This window comes from Clupea harengus, chromosome 18 (assembly GCF_900700415.2).
Source record: "Clupea harengus chromosome 18, Ch_v2.0.2, whole genome shotgun sequence".
Taxonomy (NCBI): Eukaryota; Metazoa; Chordata; class Actinopteri; order Clupeiformes; family Clupeidae; genus Clupea; species Clupea harengus.
The window spans coordinates 9179365-9199057 of NC_045169.1; the positions used below are offsets into that span (position 1 = coordinate 9179365).

The 19693-nt window shown below is 43.0% G+C and overlaps 3 protein-coding genes across 5 annotated transcripts in view; 2 read left to right on the forward strand and 1 right to left on the reverse strand.

The window, feature by feature from the left end:
• Window positions 1-2944: 2944 nt before the first annotated feature.
• On the forward strand, window positions 2945-6256 carry LOC116224621 (anti-sigma-I factor RsgI2-like). The gene is made up of 5 exons (XM_031584946.2): window positions 2945-3151; window positions 3914-3954; window positions 4365-4509; window positions 5009-5230; window positions 5590-6256. Exons 2-5 carry the CDS (start codon window positions 3940-3942, stop codon window positions 5775-5777), a joined length of 570 nt encoding a protein of 189 aa, XP_031440806.1. The 5' UTR covers window positions 2945-3151; window positions 3914-3939; the 3' UTR covers window positions 5778-6256.
• Window positions 6257-8302: 2046 nt separating this feature from the next.
• Window positions 8303-11732, forward strand: gltpd2a (glycolipid transfer protein domain containing 2a). Of its 2 annotated transcripts, none has more exons than XM_031584950.2 (4): window positions 8303-8716; window positions 9642-9712; window positions 9896-10095; window positions 10479-11732. In XM_031584950.2, the coding sequence occupies exons 1-4, from the start codon at window positions 8644-8646 to the stop codon at window positions 11056-11058; spliced, it is 924 nt and encodes a 307-aa protein (XP_031440810.1). In that variant the 5' UTR covers window positions 8303-8643; the 3' UTR covers window positions 11059-11732. The 2 variants fall into 2 exon arrangements, with proteins under 2 accessions (XP_031440810.1, XP_012673076.2); XM_012817622.3 differs by having other exon boundaries at window positions 9902-10095.
• Window positions 11733-19205: 7473 nt separating this feature from the next.
• Window positions 19206-19693, reverse strand: part of atp1b2a (ATPase Na+/K+ transporting subunit beta 2a) — a 12394-nt gene continuing 11906 nt past the window's right edge. For both annotated transcript variants that reach the window (XM_012817621.3, XM_031585394.2), the window contains 2 exons: window positions 19688-19693; window positions 19206-19466 (listed from right to left, as the gene is read on the reverse strand). The exon at window positions 19688-19693 is cut by the window's right edge and continues 90 nt beyond it. In XM_012817621.3, coding sequence (XP_012673075.2) covers window positions 19299-19466; window positions 19688-19693 — 174 coding nt within the window. In that variant the 3' untranslated portion in view covers window positions 19206-19298. The remainder of the gene's footprint in view (window positions 19467-19687) is intronic.

The window sequence follows — 19693 nt, forward strand, 5'->3', positions numbered from 1 at the left end:
GCTGCTTATGCGGAGACCTTCAGTGGCTTGTGGCGAGGGATGAGGGTAATAGGGCAAAGTCAAAGCCCCTGTGCAAAGTCCAAGTCTCTGTGCAAAGTCGAAGCCCCCTGTGCCTCCATCAGGACGAGCCAGGGGAAGCCCCTTCTTGCACTCCGGACTGAAAACCCAGTGCACCTCTCATCTGCAGTGGATGGCAGCGCCCACGCACTCCATGGGTAGGTATCTGTAGGTACACGCTTGTAAAGGGAAGGGTATTCAGCTGGTTGCAATTCAGTGGTGAAAATATGACTGAACACATTGTTGCCTGTCACACTGTTACTGGATTGGCCCTCGTGCTGGCCTGGAGCATTCCCTCTGGCCTGGTGGCCTGTGAGTTTTTACACCAATTTGTTTTGCCTTTGGACAAATTGAATCAATCCTCATCAATCACATGTAAACAATCAAGGTTTGCATGCCGAGTACTTTAGCAAACATTCCAAAAATGCCATTTCACTGCAACTGATGGTAGCATATGGCACTGCTTGTTAACTGGTTTAACCCTTTGCATGTCATGATTTACACAATTAATACCTAGAGGTTTGAGGGGGATGAGAACGTTTTCCCGGAACAGAACTACATAGTGCATATCAGAGATCAGAGAGCAGCACTCTAAAACCTTTGGAGCATATCCTGGATGGCCAGTAGGAATGACAGGCGTGTTTATGTATCCTTCACATGACCATATCAATCAAAATGCAAATGTCAAAACTGGTTGCATATTTCAAAACTAGTTATGTATAAAAACACCTCATAAACTGGCAAAATACTGCATAGTAGTCTTTAAATAGAACTTAATGAAATGTGTTAAGTAATTTCACTAATGCACATGTTAGTTGAATCATTCAAAGTATATGGATTAACATGAGGATTAAAAATCACTTTTTGCATCAAGCACATTTTTTTTTAAAGAAAAAATTCTGATGGGTGTTGGTATTTTCATGTTTTCCCTTAGCATCACTGCATCAGCTATGAAAATGACCACATATATATACAGTATATTCATAATAACTTTTTTAACACAGAGACGGACTTTACACCAATGTGGTAGCCTACTACCCCCTTAGACTATGTCCCTGTTATTTGTGTGTAATCTCAAAATGGTGCAAGTGATGATGCTGTGGTTGCCATCCCAACACAAAATTCCCAAAACCATACCACCTCAGACCACACTGAAGGAACTAGTAAGGTTTTTCTATGTGTTGGAGAGTTTCTGCAAGTGTGTTTGTGTCCTTTTACAGCTGCTGTAAGTAGTTTCCATTTTAAACTATGAAACTTGAGGTAACAAGCAAAAAGGCCAACAGACTTGCCTTGTAAGCAACAATGAAATAGTTGGCACTGAGAAAAGCTAGCTTTTCTTTCATTCACATGGTGTTGTCCTGGATAACACAACTACGCAGGGATTAGCTTGGGTAGCTAGTAGGAACAAAAGGCTTGTTTGTCTGTACTTCATATGACATTAAAATGAATCAAACTGGTTTTAACACGCTCAAGAAGTGGTAAAAACCTGACCTAATGTGCGTTTAAATATGTTCAAGGAATTCTCATGGATTTCACAGCGCAAGTGAAGAGGCTGTAGCACTTGGTAACCACAGCAACCAAATCTGCAAAATGGGACTCTACCTCTACCCAAGCTGGAGCTACTGATATAAGCTTCTATGATTTCTTTCTTTGAAGTTTAAGCCTAAACTTTATATCACTGTGGCAGTCTATGTTTACTGCTTTGTCAGATAAAATGCTGTGCATTAGTTTTATGTTTCTTCTCCCTGTAGTATTCCTCATTGCTGAACACTGAAGTGACCGCTCCTCCAGTCACCATGACTTGGGTCACTGTCTAGACTTTTGCTTGATTGCACTGATGGTTATCTTATCTCCTGTAGTGTTTTACTAGTCACATGCTCCAACACGCCCCCCCCCCCCCCCCCCCTAATAACACATCAATTAAAACCATGTGGTTGGGTCTGAAGTTGTAAAATGGTTGAACTGGTAGTGGCCATTAAACACAGTAATAGTGAACTGCGTTTGGTATTTCAATGTCTCCATAATCTTAAACCCATTTCTGTTTTGACACTCGGATATCTCTGATCAGTCTCAGGTTTGCTGTTCAGTGAATTTACTTGGGATTTGGCAAAAGATGTTTTTTCAGGGTCCCTGAACAGGTTGTTCAATCCCTGACCACAGAACTACATAGTCCATAGCCAAGATGGCTATAGTTTGAATGACAGACATGTTTATCTTTCACATGACCATATACAATCAAAGCATAAATATCAAAATCGGTTGCATATACCAAAACTAGTTAAAACACCTCAAACCTGCAAGTGTTGCTTAAAATAGAATTAATGAAACCTGTTAACTCATTTCACTGATGCACATATAAATTGATTCAAATCTATCCAAGTATATGGATTAACATGTGGATTAAAAATCACTTTGCATCAAGCACGTTTTTTTGCAAAGAAAATTTCTGTTTGGTTTTCGTATTTTTATGTTTTTCCTTAACACCATGTGTCAGTTATGAATGACCACATATAGAAGATATACATACATTTGGATCACAGCGCTGAATATACATCAATAACGGACTATACAAAGTGGTACGACTATACAGCTGTTCAAATAATTTGGGATGTCAGGGCAAGGTATATCCATTTTGCCTGCCCGTCTCTTTACCTGCTCGCGTGTGTGTATGTGTTCATTAAATATGACAACAGTTAAGTTGTACAGTATGTGTTGACGCCTTGTTGTTGCACTTCAACGTTAATCCGGCTTTGGTCCTAAAAGCTGATGTGGCATCTCACGTCTAGGCTCACTGACCCCGGGTCAGTGCTACAGCGAGGTCAAGAGGGAATTTCTGAGTGATTCTGATTCCAGAGCTATTTAGCGCCTTTTGAGGATCAGTTTGTTTATTGTGAAATTGAGTTCTCCACTGGTAATGACGCAGTCATAACGAGAGCTGGCGGGCGGTAGTTAAGATGCCAAAGACTTCAATAGTCTGCGGACTCGTTTTAATAAAGTGGTTGCTAGCAGCAACAACCCCTGGACCCGGAGTCATAAACGGCGTCAATTATTAATGCACTTGCACACAGGCTGGGAAGCGACAGGCACCGACAAGGTAAGCAAGGCAAAAACAAATTAACAAAAACACTTACGTTTAACCGTATGAATAAGAAACTTTTAACATCAACTGTTGAAAAGAAACGCATAGGGATAGAGATGCGCTTGAGGAATCAGCAGTAAGGTAACGTCCGCGTTGACAGGCGTTGGCGTGCTGTCAAGGGCGTACGCGTCACGGCTGTTTAAAAAAAAAGTGCAGCAGGTGTGTTTTGAGACAAACATGTTTATCATTCTGTCTTTGTTTTTTTTTCCTCTCTGTTTGTCTGCATCATTTTCACTGAGTACCTTGTACCGACTATGGGTTAACTTGTCTTAACTCAACTTAACTGTTGTTAACTTAGTAGCGCAATGGTGAGAAAACTGTTCTACGGTCTTTTCAAAGCCTTGTGCTCATAACTTTCTCACAACTGTCAGTCCTGACGTTCCATACTTGATCTCGGAAATGCTTTAGAAACTGGATTGAAGGCCAACGCTTCCCCATAACTACTTTTACGCATGGATGAAGGAGTTCCAAAGATGCCATCATGCGTCAATGCATCTAATGAGTGTGCTAGGACCTTATGCAATTCCACCCATTATTTCAGAGAGGGGATTGTTTGGTTTGAAAGATCTTACAGATGACTAAATCTCTCAGAGTTGTAGCATTATGTAGTAGCAATATAAGCCTGTCATCATTTTAATAATTTCAAGTGTGAGATGAGATGATAACGTTGTTTTCTCTCTTTTTCTCTCCCTCCCTCCCTCTGACTACATTCATTAGGACTAGAAGTACACTGATCTCACATAATGGAGGAGAGAGAGGTAAGGAGAACCACACACTCAAGTATGCCTGCGATAAGGTTGCTGTTGGGTGTTTCATACACCAGTGAAATATACAAATGCAATAGAAACACTTCAGTATACCACATATAACTCATACCATAAATAAAGCTTTTCTAAAGGTGCACAGGATAATAATAATAATAATAAAACTTTATTTATATAGCACCTTTCATGCAAAAGAATGCAGCTCAAAGTGCTTTAGGATGAGGGAGTTGATTTATGATGGTAATCAATAGGGATGGTGGAAACCTGTAGGTTATGTGTGAGTGAGGAAGATGATTGACAGTGTCCTTTTCCCTCCCTTTTCTCTCATCCCTCTCTTTCTATGCTGCATGCTCCCACTCACATGTACGTCTTACCCTCTCCCTCGTCTCTCGTCTCCTCTTCAGCCCTCTCCGTCCTCGCAGAAAGAGGTCCTTATCATTCCTCTCCATCCAAACGTCACTCCACCCAGCCCTGCCCACCAGACATCATGCCCTTCCTCTTCTCAGACCACATCTACTTCCACTGTGTCTTCTCCAAAAGGACCAGCAGGTGTCTATCACACACACACACACACACACACACACACACACACACACACACACACACACACACACACACACACACACACACACACACACACATACCAAGAACACCAAAGGATGACAGATGTCACAGATTCAGATTTGAATGGGAGCTGCACGGCTCTGTAGTTTTGCCTGTCGTCCCGTCCTACTTGCAGTGAAGTGAACTCCAGTTCCTGTCACTGTGCATCTACCCACTTCTTATGTGTTGCGTAAGTCCGGCCCAACACAGAAAGGCTGCTCGTTGCTGCAGCTTGACAGGCAGAGCAGCACTATAGAGAGATACAGTACATACACACAAAAAATGAAGGCTAGGAAGAAATATTGCAGAAATTGTAGACTTTGCAGACTTCATGGACTTTGTACCTTAAAATGAAGGGTAAAACACTAAAACGGTCATCAGTTAAACAGTAGTCATGTTTGTTTTATGTGACACAAACATACAATCCTATTTATCTCCTTGTCAGGTTCACAGCTGTTTGCTGAGTTGTTGGAAAGCCACGCCCGTCGCATCCCTAGGACCGCCTCCCCAGAACGCGTAACCACACCTCCACAACAAACCACACCCCAACATGTAACCACACCCTCTAATGTGGCCACACCCTCCCCTGTGGCCACGCCTTCTCGTGTAGCCGCACCCCAAAGCCCTTCTCTCTCTCCAACCCCGACCACATCCCCTAAAGAGCAAGGTGAGAATGTTTGCCATCATGTCTGTCTTTGTATGCGTACGTGTGTGTGTGTGTGTGTGTGTGTGTGTGTGTGTGTGTGTGTGTGTACGTGTGTGTGTGTGTGTGTGTGTGTGTGTGTGTGTGTGTGTACGTGTGTGTGTGTGTGTGTGTGTGTGTGTGTGTGTACGTGTGTGTGTGTGCTTCTGTGAACACAGGTACACCACACACACACGCCTGTGACTATAGATAGGATAACATTCATTCTTCTTTGCATTTCAGTTTCCAAATAGCACTATATAATATAAAATAAAAAATAAATGAAAATAAAATAAATTGAATTAAATTGAACTTTATGTAAAATGTGTTTCTGTGTGTCCCAGGTGCGCGTAGCCTCAGCAGCCCCGAGCTTCTCAAAGAGCTGAAGCAGCCACACCCACTCAAGCATGTCTCCGCCCACAAGGGCCTGACCACTGTCTTCTCTGGGCGGGGCAAGACTCCATCACCAAGCACTACCACCAGTCATGGAGGAGAGAAGCCTCAGGGCTTGTCCAATGGAATGAAGCATTAAAGATGTGCTGTTAAGCCATTGGATGTAGAAGGTGCCATTCATCTGTGTCAGACAGACACTGCATGCTCAACTCCTCTGCCATAGTCATGCTTCCATACTCACACATCACATCCTATGCTATGTCCGCCACACTCCTTAGTAGTATATACAGTATGTATCATGTAAAAGCACACTGTTCTGGAATGTAGATGACTGTGATGTTTATATGTTTACTGGATAGATGGTTTAGCTTTTGAAAGTGACATCAGACATAAGGGCATATGAATGTGAGATGTATTTGTATAAGGTGTGTGTGTGTATTTGTATAAGGTGTGTGTGTGTGTGTGTGTGTGTGTGTGTGTGTGTGTGTGTGTGTGTGTGTGTGTGTGTGTGTGTGTGTGTGTGTGTGTGTGTGTGAAAATCCTGTGTCGCTGCTCAGCCTTCCTCAATAAGCTAATGCATCAGCACTTATAATAAAACATGACTTACTTATATTACAACATTGGACTGATTGGTCTTCAGCTGTGTGTGTGTGTGTGTGTCTCCGGTCATACTGTGTAAGTGTAAGTACAGTACATCTGCTGTATTGTACAGGTGTGTGTGTGTGTGTTTATGTCTGTGTGTCTATTCTCTACTATTCTTTTTCTGTCTCTCAGTGACTATTTTCAACTGTAAATCTGTGTGTATGAGAGTGTGAGCATGTTCTATATCATACAGGAATGTGTGTGTGTGCAGGGATGGATTACCGAACAGGCCTACCATGAGCTCAGGGGGCCCCTAAGCCAGAGCCTCTGCGTGAAGTCGCTGTTATGTATCTCTTATTTGTGGTTGAAAGAGGTGTATTTTGCTAATTTGCTGTCGGCTTTAATTGATGGTACCTGCGCTGTGTTAGAAAATATGCATGTGCGCCAGGGGCATAACTATAGACAATGCAGCCAGCGCGGAGGGTTCATAGGCAAAGGAGGCCATGCCTTATTGCTTTTCTTCTATATGGCTGTCAGAGTGTTGCTAGTAAATGCGACTGTGATCAACAATGAATTTGTTTTGAATTCTTTACGACACCTTATGCTATATATTATGCCCTCGAAATGGCAAACCTGTCTCTGTCATGGTTTTCATCATTTTTGGGGGAAGTAGCTATCTATAACATAATGATATGCTTATCCTAAATAAACGATTCATTTATTTATTTTTCAATATTTTCTTTGTTATTTTTGTCATATACAGATATGCAATGATGATTGCTGGGTAATATGTATCTTGTTGTTTAATGTCAAGTCTCTATTTGATCATGTGACGAGACGATACGATATAGCTAGTTTAGGCGCAAAATCTGAACGTCAAGACCGACAAGCTGACCGCACAGCACACCTGCAAGCCGAACTACACCTTTCAAACATAAAAGTGGTGATGCATGATTTGCTTTTTCAATGGACAGGGTAGCCAGCCCATTCAGCCTCTCCTGCCCCTCAGGTAGGCCTTAATGAGTTTCAATTTAGAAAAGGATCACTCGGCTGTTTCCCTGTCACATGTAATGTCAGAAACAATAGCAGGGCAGTGCACACCTCACCGAAGGTGGATGTTACGGAGTAGACTTTGACCTGTATACTTTCCCAATACAATAGCCCAAGTATTTAATTCGACCGTAAAATCCAACATATTGTTGGTAAAATATATATACGTATATACGCCTAATGGTGTTGGTGTGTGCGTGTGCGTGCGTGTTTTGCAAGTGCACAATTCTTTTTTTTGCGAAGGGGGGGGGGGGGGGGGCTTTGACATGTCCAGGCCCAGGGGCCCAGGGGCCCATGGTTTCATAATCCATCCATGTGTGTGTGTGCATGTGTGTGTGTGTGTGTACAGTTTGTGTTGTGCACATGATAAGATTACCTATGCCAGATTGCTCACCTGTCCAGAGTCCAGGTGACGAGTAAAGACATCAGCATATAGCCCCTCCCTCCTCCAAATACTAATGAGAGGGAGATAGAATTCCTGTGTAACAGAATTACATAGTCCATTATGAATTGCAATGCTAATGCTATACAGCACTAGAACTCACTCAATCAGTTGTCTGCATGCCTCTTTGGCTGTTAACTGCTTTATGGTACCCTGCAGTTATGCAAAAAGAAAACAAATATATAAACATATACACATGGTAACTGTTAGAATGCCCTTCCTGTTATTGCAGGTACCGTGGCGATGCTTAAACAATCTTTAACCAGAAGTGCTGTAAGGTGTCCATGAAGTGCTTAGAGACACGAGTAACATTAGAGTGACACACTTGTATAGATAGTGTAGAGATGCGGGAGAGGTAGGGGGCAGAGCGAGAGAAGAGGGGAGATAGATGGAGGGAGAGAGAGAAGAGGAGGGAAAGATGGAGGGAGAGAGAGAAGAGGAGGGAAAGATGGAGGGAGAGCGGTGGAAGGATGGAGGTATAGAGGGACGGACAGAGAGAAAGAGATTTGCTCTCACATCAGTGTGCCAAGAGTTGTGTGGGAGCAGATAAACAGTTACGACACAGAGGTCAAAGGGCAACCAGTGATCACAGAAGTTTGTCCAAGAGTGAGAGAAAGAGAGAGAGACGAGAATTCGAGGAGAGAGTAAAGAGTGTTTCTCATTTCTGAAAAGCAAAGCAGGAGAGGTGGAGAGGCAGAGAGACAGAACAGCAAGGAAGAAAAAAGAAAGGAAAGAGTGAACAGGGAAAGGAGGGTGGAAGAGAAGCACAAACAGAAGGGTGGAGAGAGGAGAAAGAAACAAAGTAAAGGGCAGGAGGGAAACAACAAACAGGCTGTGGAGAGAGAGAGAGAGAGGGAGAGAGAGGGACAGAGAGAGAGAGAGGGAGAGGGAGAGACAGAGGGGTAATGTGCGGTAATGAGCTGCCGGCAGCATGAGGCTCCGTGTTTTCCTGCTTCCTGCCGCCATGTTGGCTCTGGTGCTATTTGTCAGTTCATACTGGCTGCGTAAGTACCCATTCATTCTTAACTAGGATGTAACTGAAGGAAAACAAATGACGTGCCTTTAGCGTGTGTGTGTGTGCTTCTGTATTTGTATCTGTGTTCATGTGTTGGGTGTAAGTGAGTGTGTTTGTGTTTGTGTATCAAGTCAGAATAGTACACTCCTAGGGTCTAACACATTTCTGTCATAACATTTGTTGCAATCAAGGTTGGGGAGCAACTATTTACATGTAATGTAGTAATCAGTAACTGAGAAAAAATATGTAAACATTATAGTTACTAATGAAAATGTTGGTGATTACAAAGGGATTACATCCGAATATATATATATAATAAGCTTCAAAGCTAAAATGAAGAATGTTGCTTTGCATTTTTTCGCCTTCTAGACACGCTCCGTTCACTTGGCAGTATGTGCTCAAATTTTGAGCATTGTTTTTTATTGGTTATTTTGTTTGAATTTGCACTGCCTCTTGTCTGCCAATCAAAATGTAATAAAAAGTATTAAGTTACATTACTTTGATGAAGTAATCTGTAACCTATTACATTTCACAAGTAACCTGGTTGCAATGCCATCACAGCTGTAAATGTGTGATATAAGATTGGTTCTTTGTGTTTAAATGTGTAAAATCTCTCTCTCTCTCTCTCTCTCTCTCTCTCTCTCTCTCACTCTGCCTTTCTCTGTGTGTGTGTGTGTGTGTGTGTATCTGTGTGTGTGTTTGTGTGTGTGTGTGTATCTGTGTGTGTGTGTGTGTGTGTGTGTGTGTGTGTTTGTGTGTGTGTGTGTGTGTGTGTGTGTGTGCGGGTGTGTCTGTGTGTGCGCGCGTGTGTGTGTGTGCGCGTGCGTGTGTGCATGTGTGCGTGTGTGCGTGTGTGTGTGTGTGTGTGTCTGTGTGTGTGTGTGTGTGTGTGTGTGCGCGTGTGTGTGTGTCAGCTCAGGGGACCCCGGAGGGATGTGATTCAATCTGGAGACCCTGCCTAAGTGTACACAGTCCAACAAGCAAGGTGACATAAACATTTAACACACACACACACTCACACACACACACACACACACACACACATAAACACATAAACACACACTTGTGTAAGAACACCAAAGTACACATGTATCTCTTCAATGCTACATAATCTCCCCCCCTTCTCTTTCTTTCACCACATTTCTTTTTTCCCTTTTCCCATGTCTAGCCAGAGCCTCATGATGAAAGAAATAAAAGAAACATCATTCCTGATGAACACTTGGTCTATGGAGATGACATCATCATGGAGGAGTGTCCTGGGCAAGACTTTCAGGTGTCCCGCCTCTATTTACACCTGACCTCTGCCTTAGGCCCCGCCTCTGATGTCTTATTGGACGAATACCTGTCCAGCTGGGAGGAGCTTATAAAGTAAGACCAATAGTAAAGACACTTTGTTAAGCTGCATCAGAGGCTCTTACCTATACAGACAAGGAGGGAAGCTTCTCCTAACTGGTATTCAGTCAGAACTATCTGCATAGTTTATGTATATTTTGTTCCTTTGAAATGCATACATAATGCTGCACTACATACTGTAACTTATTACAAAGCACAGCTATAGCACTCAGTACTTTTGAAAAATAAAGCATGTCATTGTTTTCTTAATTGGGACTAAATAACATACTCATTAAAGTATTAAAGCCAAACTCAATGTCCGTGTTCTAGAGAAAAGTCCAATTGTTGGGCCTACATAAAGTCTCTCTCTCTCTTTCTTTCTTCCATAATGTCATCCTTCCACCCTACCCCCGCCTCAGGTTCATGAATGCCCTCGGCCCTCTCGTCAGCTTCTTCTCCCACAAGGTCCAGGAGAAGATCACCCTCCTGCGTGACCTCTCCTCCTCCCCCGCCGCCCTGAACTCCCAGGAGCAGCAGCAGCACCCAAACAACATCCTTCTCCTGGACCCCGCCGCCTACCGCTCCGTCCTCTCCATGCTGGACACCGAGCTGCAGGCCGGCGTGGTGGACTTCCACCGCCACACGCCCTCCGGCAGCCGCACGCTCCTGCGCCTCCACCGCTCGCTGCTCTGGCTGCAGCTGCTGCTGGAGAAGCTCCAGGAGGGCCCTGACGCCGAGGGCCGCCTGCGGACCCCCGGGGAGCTGTGCAGGGAGGCCTACCGGCAGGCCCTGGCCCCGCACCACCCCTGGCTCCTGCGGCAGGCCGCGGAGGTAGCCTTCGGCGCCATGCCGGCCCGGAAGGTGTTCCTGGACCTGGTGTGCGTCGACTCGCAGGAGGAGGCCAAGCCGGTGATGTGGACGCTGATCACGGCCATCAGAAAGGTGCACCGCAGGACCCAGAGCGCGCTGGAGGAGAGAGGGATGCTGGAGCTGCCGTAGCGATGGGAGGAGGAGGAAGGAAAGGACATGTGAGAGAGAGAGAGAGAGAGGGAGGGAGAGGAAAGATGCGAGCGAGGGAGGTGATGGAGAAATGAGAGAGGGTGAGGGCAGGAGAATGAGGGAGTCAAAGTGATGTGAGGAGAGAAAGAGAGCTCAGCAATTAAGGAAGCAGTGGAGCAAGGAGTAATGAGGGAATGAATGACAAGAAGAAGGGCAAGAAAGGAGAAGGAGAAAGAGAGGCAGAGATGAAGAGAAATTAGATGAAACAGATGAAACAGATGGGAGGGAGAATGGAATGAGAGGAAAACCTGCATTCAAGCAGACCCAGGAAGACTTCATATTGGGGAAAGAAAGTAAATGCATGAATGAATGAATTGATAAATGAATGAATGAATGAATGAAAAGATACTGAAACTGTAAAGGCGTATGAACCAAATGTGATTCAATAATTGATTGTTAATCCTAAGTTTTTATACAAGGTCTGAGTATTTATTTTGCAATGTGTGAACTATGCGTGGTTGATTCCCCCACAGCCAACATGGACAGCATTTACCATGGGAAGTTTGTTGTTATGGACTTTGAATCCCGTTTCCCCCATATCCTGTTAACATGTGCTATTTGTATTTTACTTCAACTTGGCAAATCGTCAAATAAAACAACACGAAGCAAGAGCACAAGCGCCTCTTTTTGTTTACGGAGTAAACAAAAACCCAACTTTTTTTCCAACTGGACACATATTAATTCGTTTCTAGATGTATCTGGAGAGATGCAGTGATAGAGACAGAATGCATGCGGGGTGGGTCACAACAAACTGCATTATTTTCAATTCAATTTTATTTATATAGCGCCAAAACATTAAAATTGTCTCAAGGTGCTTTTCAGAGCCCAGGGCCTGAACCTCCTTTGTGTAGAGAATCTTGAGACACAGAAGGGAATTTCAAATTAACATCTGTACAGTTTTTGTGTCTATTTCACAGATACAGAAACAGCGCCACCGTTTCACCTAACTTATCTTCCTCTTTGTTATTCTGCTCTTCTTGCAGAATCCCCTCCGCATAGGCGATTCTGTACCGATTGCCATGATCCCGGCAACCATTTCCTGGCCAGTTCAATGAGGTGGCAGTCTCAGTTTCAACCACCAGATGGAGACAGTGGGCTCAGTGAGACGGTACATGGGTGGATTAAAGTGAATTTGGCCTACATCTAAATCTGTGACATAACTCTAATACGTCACACGCTCTCGCTCGTACTCAGAGGCACACGCGACCCCGGGGATGATTTTCCCATTTACTGGAAATCATTGCGGGGAAATATAGGAGGAGAGGCTTCAAAAATAGAACGTCACACAGGGCACTCACACGCAGGGTCCTACATACTTTGGGTCTCAGGGGCGAGTGTTGAAGTGTTGGGCGAATTAATGAAACATGCTTTCAAGGGTTGTTCATCCCACCGCACTAAAACATCTGTCCTGTGCCGGTGCATTTGTGTCATCGTTATACTATGAATCACTCGCCGTAACCTATTTGAGATGCATAAATAATCCTAATACCATCTGATTCCACCTTTCTATGTCCCATGGAGTCGCACATACTCAAATATTGTACGTGCACACTCTCACTTACACAGAGTGCCAAAGGCAGAGGCGTATAAGTACATACTTATTCGTTCCCACTCACATTCGCACGTGAGAAGATCAGATTGTAATTGAGTATGCACATTCTCCACAGGTGAGGTCATTAAATTGAGGATATGGACGGTGGAGCGTGTAATTGAGGATATGGACTGTGATTTATGATGTTTGATTGGTTATTGACTGGCTGCTGATTGGTGCTGTGTCACCTGCTGCTTGACTGACCAGAGGTGGAAGCTTCAGGACCTCAGCTGACCCTTGACCCCTGGCAACTAGCCCCTACTGGTGAACTCTATGCATGTGTCTGCCTTCTCTCTGTCTTCCTCTCTTTCTCTTGCACATGCACGTGTACACACACACTCACACACACACACACACACACACACACATACACACACACACACACACACACACACACACACGCACACACACACACACACACACACACACACATGCACGTGTACACACACACACACACACACACACACGCACACACACACACTCAAAAACTGGACTGTCATTTGAGTGATGAAATGTAATTTGGTTTTGAGTTTATATATCACAGAATTCACATTGTAAATATATACCTCTAAATTACAAATTATATATTATAAGTCTATTCCTGTGCTTTACACAACTACAAAACAAGGAATAATAATAACAACAATAATAATAATAATAATAATAAAATAGAAGTAATACAATAATAATACAATAATAATACAATAATAATACAATAATAAAACAATAATAACAATAATAATAACAACAACAAAAAATGGCAATAATGGTATTGATAATAATAATAACAATAACAATATTACAATATTATTGTTATTACTATAGAGTAGTCTTTTATTTTATGAATTGTATTTACAGAAGGAGATATGTGGTCTGGTACACAGGCTGGGCTAGATTGTTACACTGTGTGTGTACAGCAGGGGCAGCGGCGTTTGGGGATTGGGTGTGCACCAGTAACGGAGGGGTTGTGTGGGGTTTTAGGGAACAGGTTGTAGGCATTGTAAGTGTGTGTGTGTGTGTGTGTGTGTGTGTGTGTGTGTGTCTGTGTGTGTGTGTGTGTGTGTCAGGGAATGTGGGGTTGATGTTCGTACGTTTATGAGTGGGTGGAGCCAGCCAGGACAAAGTGTGTGCTCACTGATCTGGATTAGAGTCAATGGGATTAAAGCTTTGAGATTATCTCCGCACATACATACACACACACTCAGTCAGAAACACCTGACACACTCGCTTGCCTCTCTGTATCCTTCTTTCTCTCCTCCATCCTGCTCTGGGTATTTTTAAACATCTGCATTTTGATTTCTTTTCGATTACGTAAGGACACTGCCAGGGCTCGGAACGTCTGTGTATCATCAGAGAACCACCAGATTATGTAATTCCCCCCCCCTCTGTCCCACCCTCTTTCCCTTCAACAAGTAGTGCCGCCTCTCCATCATAAAATATTCATTTTCACACTGAGGCTAACCAACTGTGCAGAGACCCCTGTGGTGACTGTGTAAGTGGGACTTGTAGTGTGTTTCACTGGTAGGTGTTGTAGTTCTGTAGCAGGAGCTGAGGACAGGATGGAGAAAGCAGCCCTGAGTTGTTACATAAACAGACAGCGCCAATGCAGTTATATCACCAATCTCTTTCCCTTTCGCTTTTCAATTTTCTCTTCATTCGGTTTCATTTTCTCCTCTCTCTATCTTTCCTTTACTTCCACACTCTACTTATCTATTTGTCCGTATATGTCCACATGTCTCTGTCTGTCAACCTTTTCCCCTAAGCAGTTACTCCAACATCTCTCCCACCTGATGTTGATCATCACTTTCATTTTATATTTCAAAACACTCTCCATATTTACGCACATGAGTGAGAGATAATGGTCTGTGAAAGAGTTGGTGTCTTTTAACAATTATCAGAGAAGAATAGTTTCTCAGATGGAAATCATTTTTAGCTGGCAGAGTTTGTACGGAAAAAAAGATATGTGTGTGTGTGTGTGTGTTTGTGGGGGGGGGTTTACAGAGATGTTCAGTGTGAACCCTTTCTACACAGCAACTATCTGTGTATTCACTCAACAAACAAAACGCACACGCTTTTAAACACAAAAAAAGTTTTATTGTTTCTTACTTCCCATTTTTCATTTACAACGATATTCTTGTTTTTTTATATAGGTTTCCACAATTGTATTTTTTTAAATTAGTCAGGCAATATATACTGTATATAACGGTATATTCAATTAATTCTTTAATTACATCTAGTATGTCATGAGCAGTGTTTTGATTGAACAGCATAACCCAAATGGAGAGAGATGAGAGCAGAAGAAATCACATTCTTACAGAGGAGTCTGGAGCAGAGATGAGAGGGATGGCCACAGACAATCAGCATCACGCGTGAGTGGTAAGAGAGGTGTTGCTGAATTCATCGATGAGTCAACAGAGTGCCGTTAAAGTCAGTGCTGAAGAGGCAGGGCAGTGCAGTGATTGGGCGCGTTACTGACAGTAAGACACAAGATTGACAGGGATCACAATGGAGTGAGTGCAGCTGGACCAACACCGATAGAATGTGTGTGTGTTTGTGTGTGTATGAGAAAGTATGTCTGCGTGTTAAGTTTGAATAGTTTGTTTGCAAATTACATCAACACAGTTGGTGTGGTTGGTGGTGTGTGCAAAGGTGTGTTTGTGTGTGCTTCTAATGGACAAGAATCGATGAAGGCACATGCTTCTGACTCAGCTGTACCAGAGTCTGATACACAGGACGAGACACAAGACGACGTCTTGACAGTCAGACTGGAGCTAGACGCCGTCCCATGGTAATGACATCACAATGGGACAGGGAATGAAGATGGGTGATGAGTGATGCAGCTACACGTGACCCAGTGCATGAGAGCGGCCATCTTGGGCAGGTCATACACGATTCCTTGTCATCATTGTCATTCTCTTTTTGGTCTTTGTCTGATCTTATTGATCACACAGATACGGTCAAGTGTGACTGACCACATCGCAGATGTACTGATGGAAACTAACTGGTCATCTGAGTCTATGGCCTTGACCTAGGAGAGAGCGGGTATATGCAGTGAGTTGAAGTTTCAACAGGACTCATCCCTGGATACTCCTCACTCACCTCTCTTTTAGAATCACCTCAAACACGAGTAACTATTTAAAGGTAAAGGTGAAAAAATGGCATTTAGCAGGCATTTTATCCAAACCAGATAACCTGCAGCGATCAGGAATCGTACCCGCGTGCAAGGCGGTGACACTAACCACTGCAATATCTACTGCCCCGAGTGGTGTAGCAATATGTCTCCTCACTCACTCAGTTGTTGCACAGGCGCTGCGCCCATTGCATTAAGATACTTTAAACGACAACGCTGCCACTAGTATATCCCATAAGATATGAGTGGCAGTTGCAACAGGCAGTGACCAATATAGGTTGTGTCACTTTTTCAGTCTTCATGCAGTGGGCAGAGGATAGCACTACAATGGCATGGACTGTGTCTATGAAGTGTTTTATGGATGTGTATGTGCGAAGTTGTCTGTGGAGACCAAGCTTCCCATACAGAGGGCACTCCAGTGCATGTTTGGTCAAGTTCTGCTCCGCAAGCTTTGTGGTAACGCTGCAGTAGTCTGTGCAGGTACAAGGACTCTTTGGCCATCCTACTGTTAGTAGGGAAGTGTCTGGAGGCCTGAAAGGGAGCATGAACTAGCACGGTGTGGAGTCCCGCTCTGCACGTAGCAGGAGTCTACAAGAAACTGTGTTGATTCCATTAGTGCTGCACCATGTAAACATATTTTTTTTCCCATGAACAGAGCAGAGGTGATATGAAGGGAAAATGTTAAGATGACAAGGCGATGTCTGTATTAATGTGTTTTTCATATATATTTATATATATTTATCTATGCTCTCTTTTTAACGTGAGCGCATACACACACATACATACTCACTCACGCTTTCAAATTATACTTAAAGTAAAACTATGGTCTAAAAAAACCAAACATAAACAACACAGCACGCAGAACAGGCGATGAGACAGGAGGGAACACTGAGAGAGAAAGGAAGTGGTTGTGCGACACAGACAGGCCACAAAAACATCCACCCTGCTAACATGGCCTACCCTCATAGCAGCTTCGCTAGCATTAGGGCTAACAACAGATAAACAGACCAGCACCATGTGAGCTAGCACTGTGCTGACAAGCACTAAGTTGACAAACGTGCAATGCTAACCAGCCTCAGGTGAAATCGGTGCAGTTTTGTGCTAGCGTCATGTTAACTAGCCCCATGTATATTAGCGATATGCTAACCAAATTGGTTTATTGAGTGCTAGGCTAACAAGATTGAAATAGAAAAAAAAACTATTTTTTCCCCCCAGTGCTACACTCTAAAATCCAGTCTTATCCAGTGCTGTGCTACTGAACTTTCTCTATACAATGGAAAAAACAGATAATCTAAATAACTTGAAAGATAGGACGTGAATAAAAAAAAAACACCAGGATACTATCTTCAGAGACTACCTTCATCGGGCATCTACACATTTTTAAGATCAGCATTGGCAAATTCTTTAAATTCATATGGTTTGATACTTTACACGCATACTACCCCCTCTGTTCTATACTTTTCTTCCCCTCCCTCTCTCTCTAAGAGAAAGGAACATATTTCGCTCCAATAATATGTACAGTTAGCCACACAACACACAATCAAGATATATTGCTTTGAGGACAAAAGAGAGAAAGAAGATATGATTTTAAAGGGAAAAGAAAAGAAAAAAAAAACTGAGCTTGTCTAACATCATCTCATAAAGTGATCATTATGTGGCCCAATAGGATATGACTGATGTGACTGGTCCAGGCAATTCAATGTGGAATTTGACTGGTTGTTAATGGGTTAAGAGCTACATGGAGTTTTTAGCCATTTAGGATCAATATAGTGCAACCATGATAACAATTACTGAATACACACTCCAGACCTTGGAGCACTGCATGCTTGAAAAGTTTATGGAAACATCAGTGTGTGTGTGTGTGTGTGTGTGTGTGTGTGTGTGTGTGTGTGTGTGTGTGTGTTTATTTCTGAATGTATGCATTAAAACAGATAATAAAGATACTGTATGTGTGTGGGCTATGTCAGTATGTGTACCATTACTCTGAAAGATATTGTCATGAAACAACTTTAAAGGTCACATCATCAATCTAGCCCACTAGCAGTGCATGAACATGGTAAAATAAACATGTATAAATGCGATCAATTTCATAAACAAATCAAATAAAAAACAACAATGCAATAAATTCATCACTACATATGTAAAAATAAATAAATAGGTCAATGAATGAAGCAGGAGCCTTCTTAGTCAACGCCCCAAAACAAACAAACAAACAAAAAACAGAGGTAGAGAGGGAATCATTAGCAAGAGGAAAGACAGAAAAGCAAAGCAGAGACATAAAGAAGAAAGAAAAACAAAGGACAAAAGGAAGAAAGGGGAAAAAATAAAGAAGAGAAAGAGAATGTACTAATCAAATAAAAACACTTTGGTAAATCACAAAAAAGAGCAAAGCAAAGAGCAGGAACAAAAAAAGGGATAGGAAGGGAAAAAAGAAAGAAAGAAAGAAGAAGAAAGAAGGAAAATAAGGAAAAACAGACAAACAGAAAGAGACAGCAGAGACGAAGGGGGATGGGGAGAGGAGAGTGCCCCCAGATTAGGATTACAGTTTAAAGGGATTAGATAGACGCATCAATAAAACACAGAGAGACACCTGCTTGACCAAAACCAGTAACACTGACCCTGCCAAGGATGTCATCATCTTCATCATCATAATTATAAGCATCATCATCATCATTGGCGTAGTAGATTTATATGGCTAAATTAATTTACCCATAATTCCTTGCTCCTTTTGCAAGAACTAGCTCCTCCCAGCACTACCACCTTCTAGTCCCTCCCCCTGCTTCTGATTGGGTGTGTTGCAATCGGATGTCCTAACAGGAACTCTCAGTCGGGTGAATAATGGAGTAAACAGTTTGTCAGATTCATCTATGAACAATCACACGCGCATACACACACACACACAAACAAACACACACACAGACACATACATAAACACACATAAACACATACGCACACGTTAGGGCGCCCTTCCTCTCTCTCTCCATAGAATGAAAAGAGGTGTAAGTCAAGGAGGGAAGGACTGACCACTGGGATGTCTGTACTACATTTCCCAGAATCCTCTGAGCCCTCTGGCACAAGAAGTAAAAGTGTGGGGATTTCACAATCACTACAGTTGAGGAGAGGATACCGATAGAAAACATTGCTTGTCTGTGCGAGCGTTTGTGCGTGCAATGGGTGTGTCTGTGTGTGTGTGTGTGGGTGTGGTTGTGGGTGTGGGTCTGTTTGTGTGTATCTGTGTGTGAATTTGTAAATGTAAGTAGAGTCTGTATCAAATCCTGCATGTATTAGTAGAGTATGTGTGTGTATGTGTGTAAAAATAATGCAATACACATATGTTTGTGTTGAGCAGGCCTGTGTGTGTGTGTGTGTGTGTGTGTTTGTGTACTGAGTTTGTGTATGAGTGTGAGTGTGTGTGTGTGTGTGCTGTGCACACGTGTTTGGTTGGCAGGTACTGGCGCTTTAGATGTTCTTGTTGATTCTCAGCCTGAAAGAGACACGTCCGGCGAACTTGTCCCTTTCACTGTACTCGGTGATGGTGTCTGAGATGATCTTGCATTCCACATTCACATCCGTGTTGTAGGTGATGTTAGTAAACTTAACAGCCACCAGCGGCTGGGAATAATTCACCTAGAAGACAAACATGGAGAAAGACATAGAGAGGTTTATATGGCTGCTGTGATCAGTATGTCACTATCATTGCCTGACTATTTGTCTGACACCTATAGTGTGTGTGTGTGTGTGTGTGTGTGTGTGTGTGTGTGTGTGTGTGTGTGTGTGTGTGTGTGTGTGCGTGCGTGTTTGTGTATGTGTGTGTGAGAGAGATTGTGTGTGTGTTGCACGTGTCTTACCTGTGC

Bases quoted from the DNA above. Each gene is read 5' to 3' on its own strand.
- LOC116224621 (XM_031584946.2), top strand. The intron at 4,510-5,008 runs GTGTCTATCACA...TCTCCTTGTCAG, and splicing joins TTCTCCAAAAGGACCAGCAG to GTTCACAGCTGTTTGCTGAG. The intron at 5,231-5,589 runs GTGAGAATGTTT...TGTGTGTCCCAG, and splicing joins CACATCCCCTAAAGAGCAAG to GTGCGCGTAGCCTCAGCAGC.
- gltpd2a (XM_031584950.2), top strand. From the start codon at position 8,644: ATGAGGCTCCGTGTTTTCCTGCTTCCTGCCGCCATGTTGGCTCTGGTG. The intron at 8,717-9,641 runs GTAAGTACCCAT...TGTGTGTGTCAG, and splicing joins TGTCAGTTCATACTGGCTGC to CTCAGGGGACCCCGGAGGGA. The intron at 10,096-10,478 runs GTAAGACCAATA...CCCCCGCCTCAG, and splicing joins AGCTGGGAGGAGCTTATAAA to GTTCATGAATGCCCTCGGCC.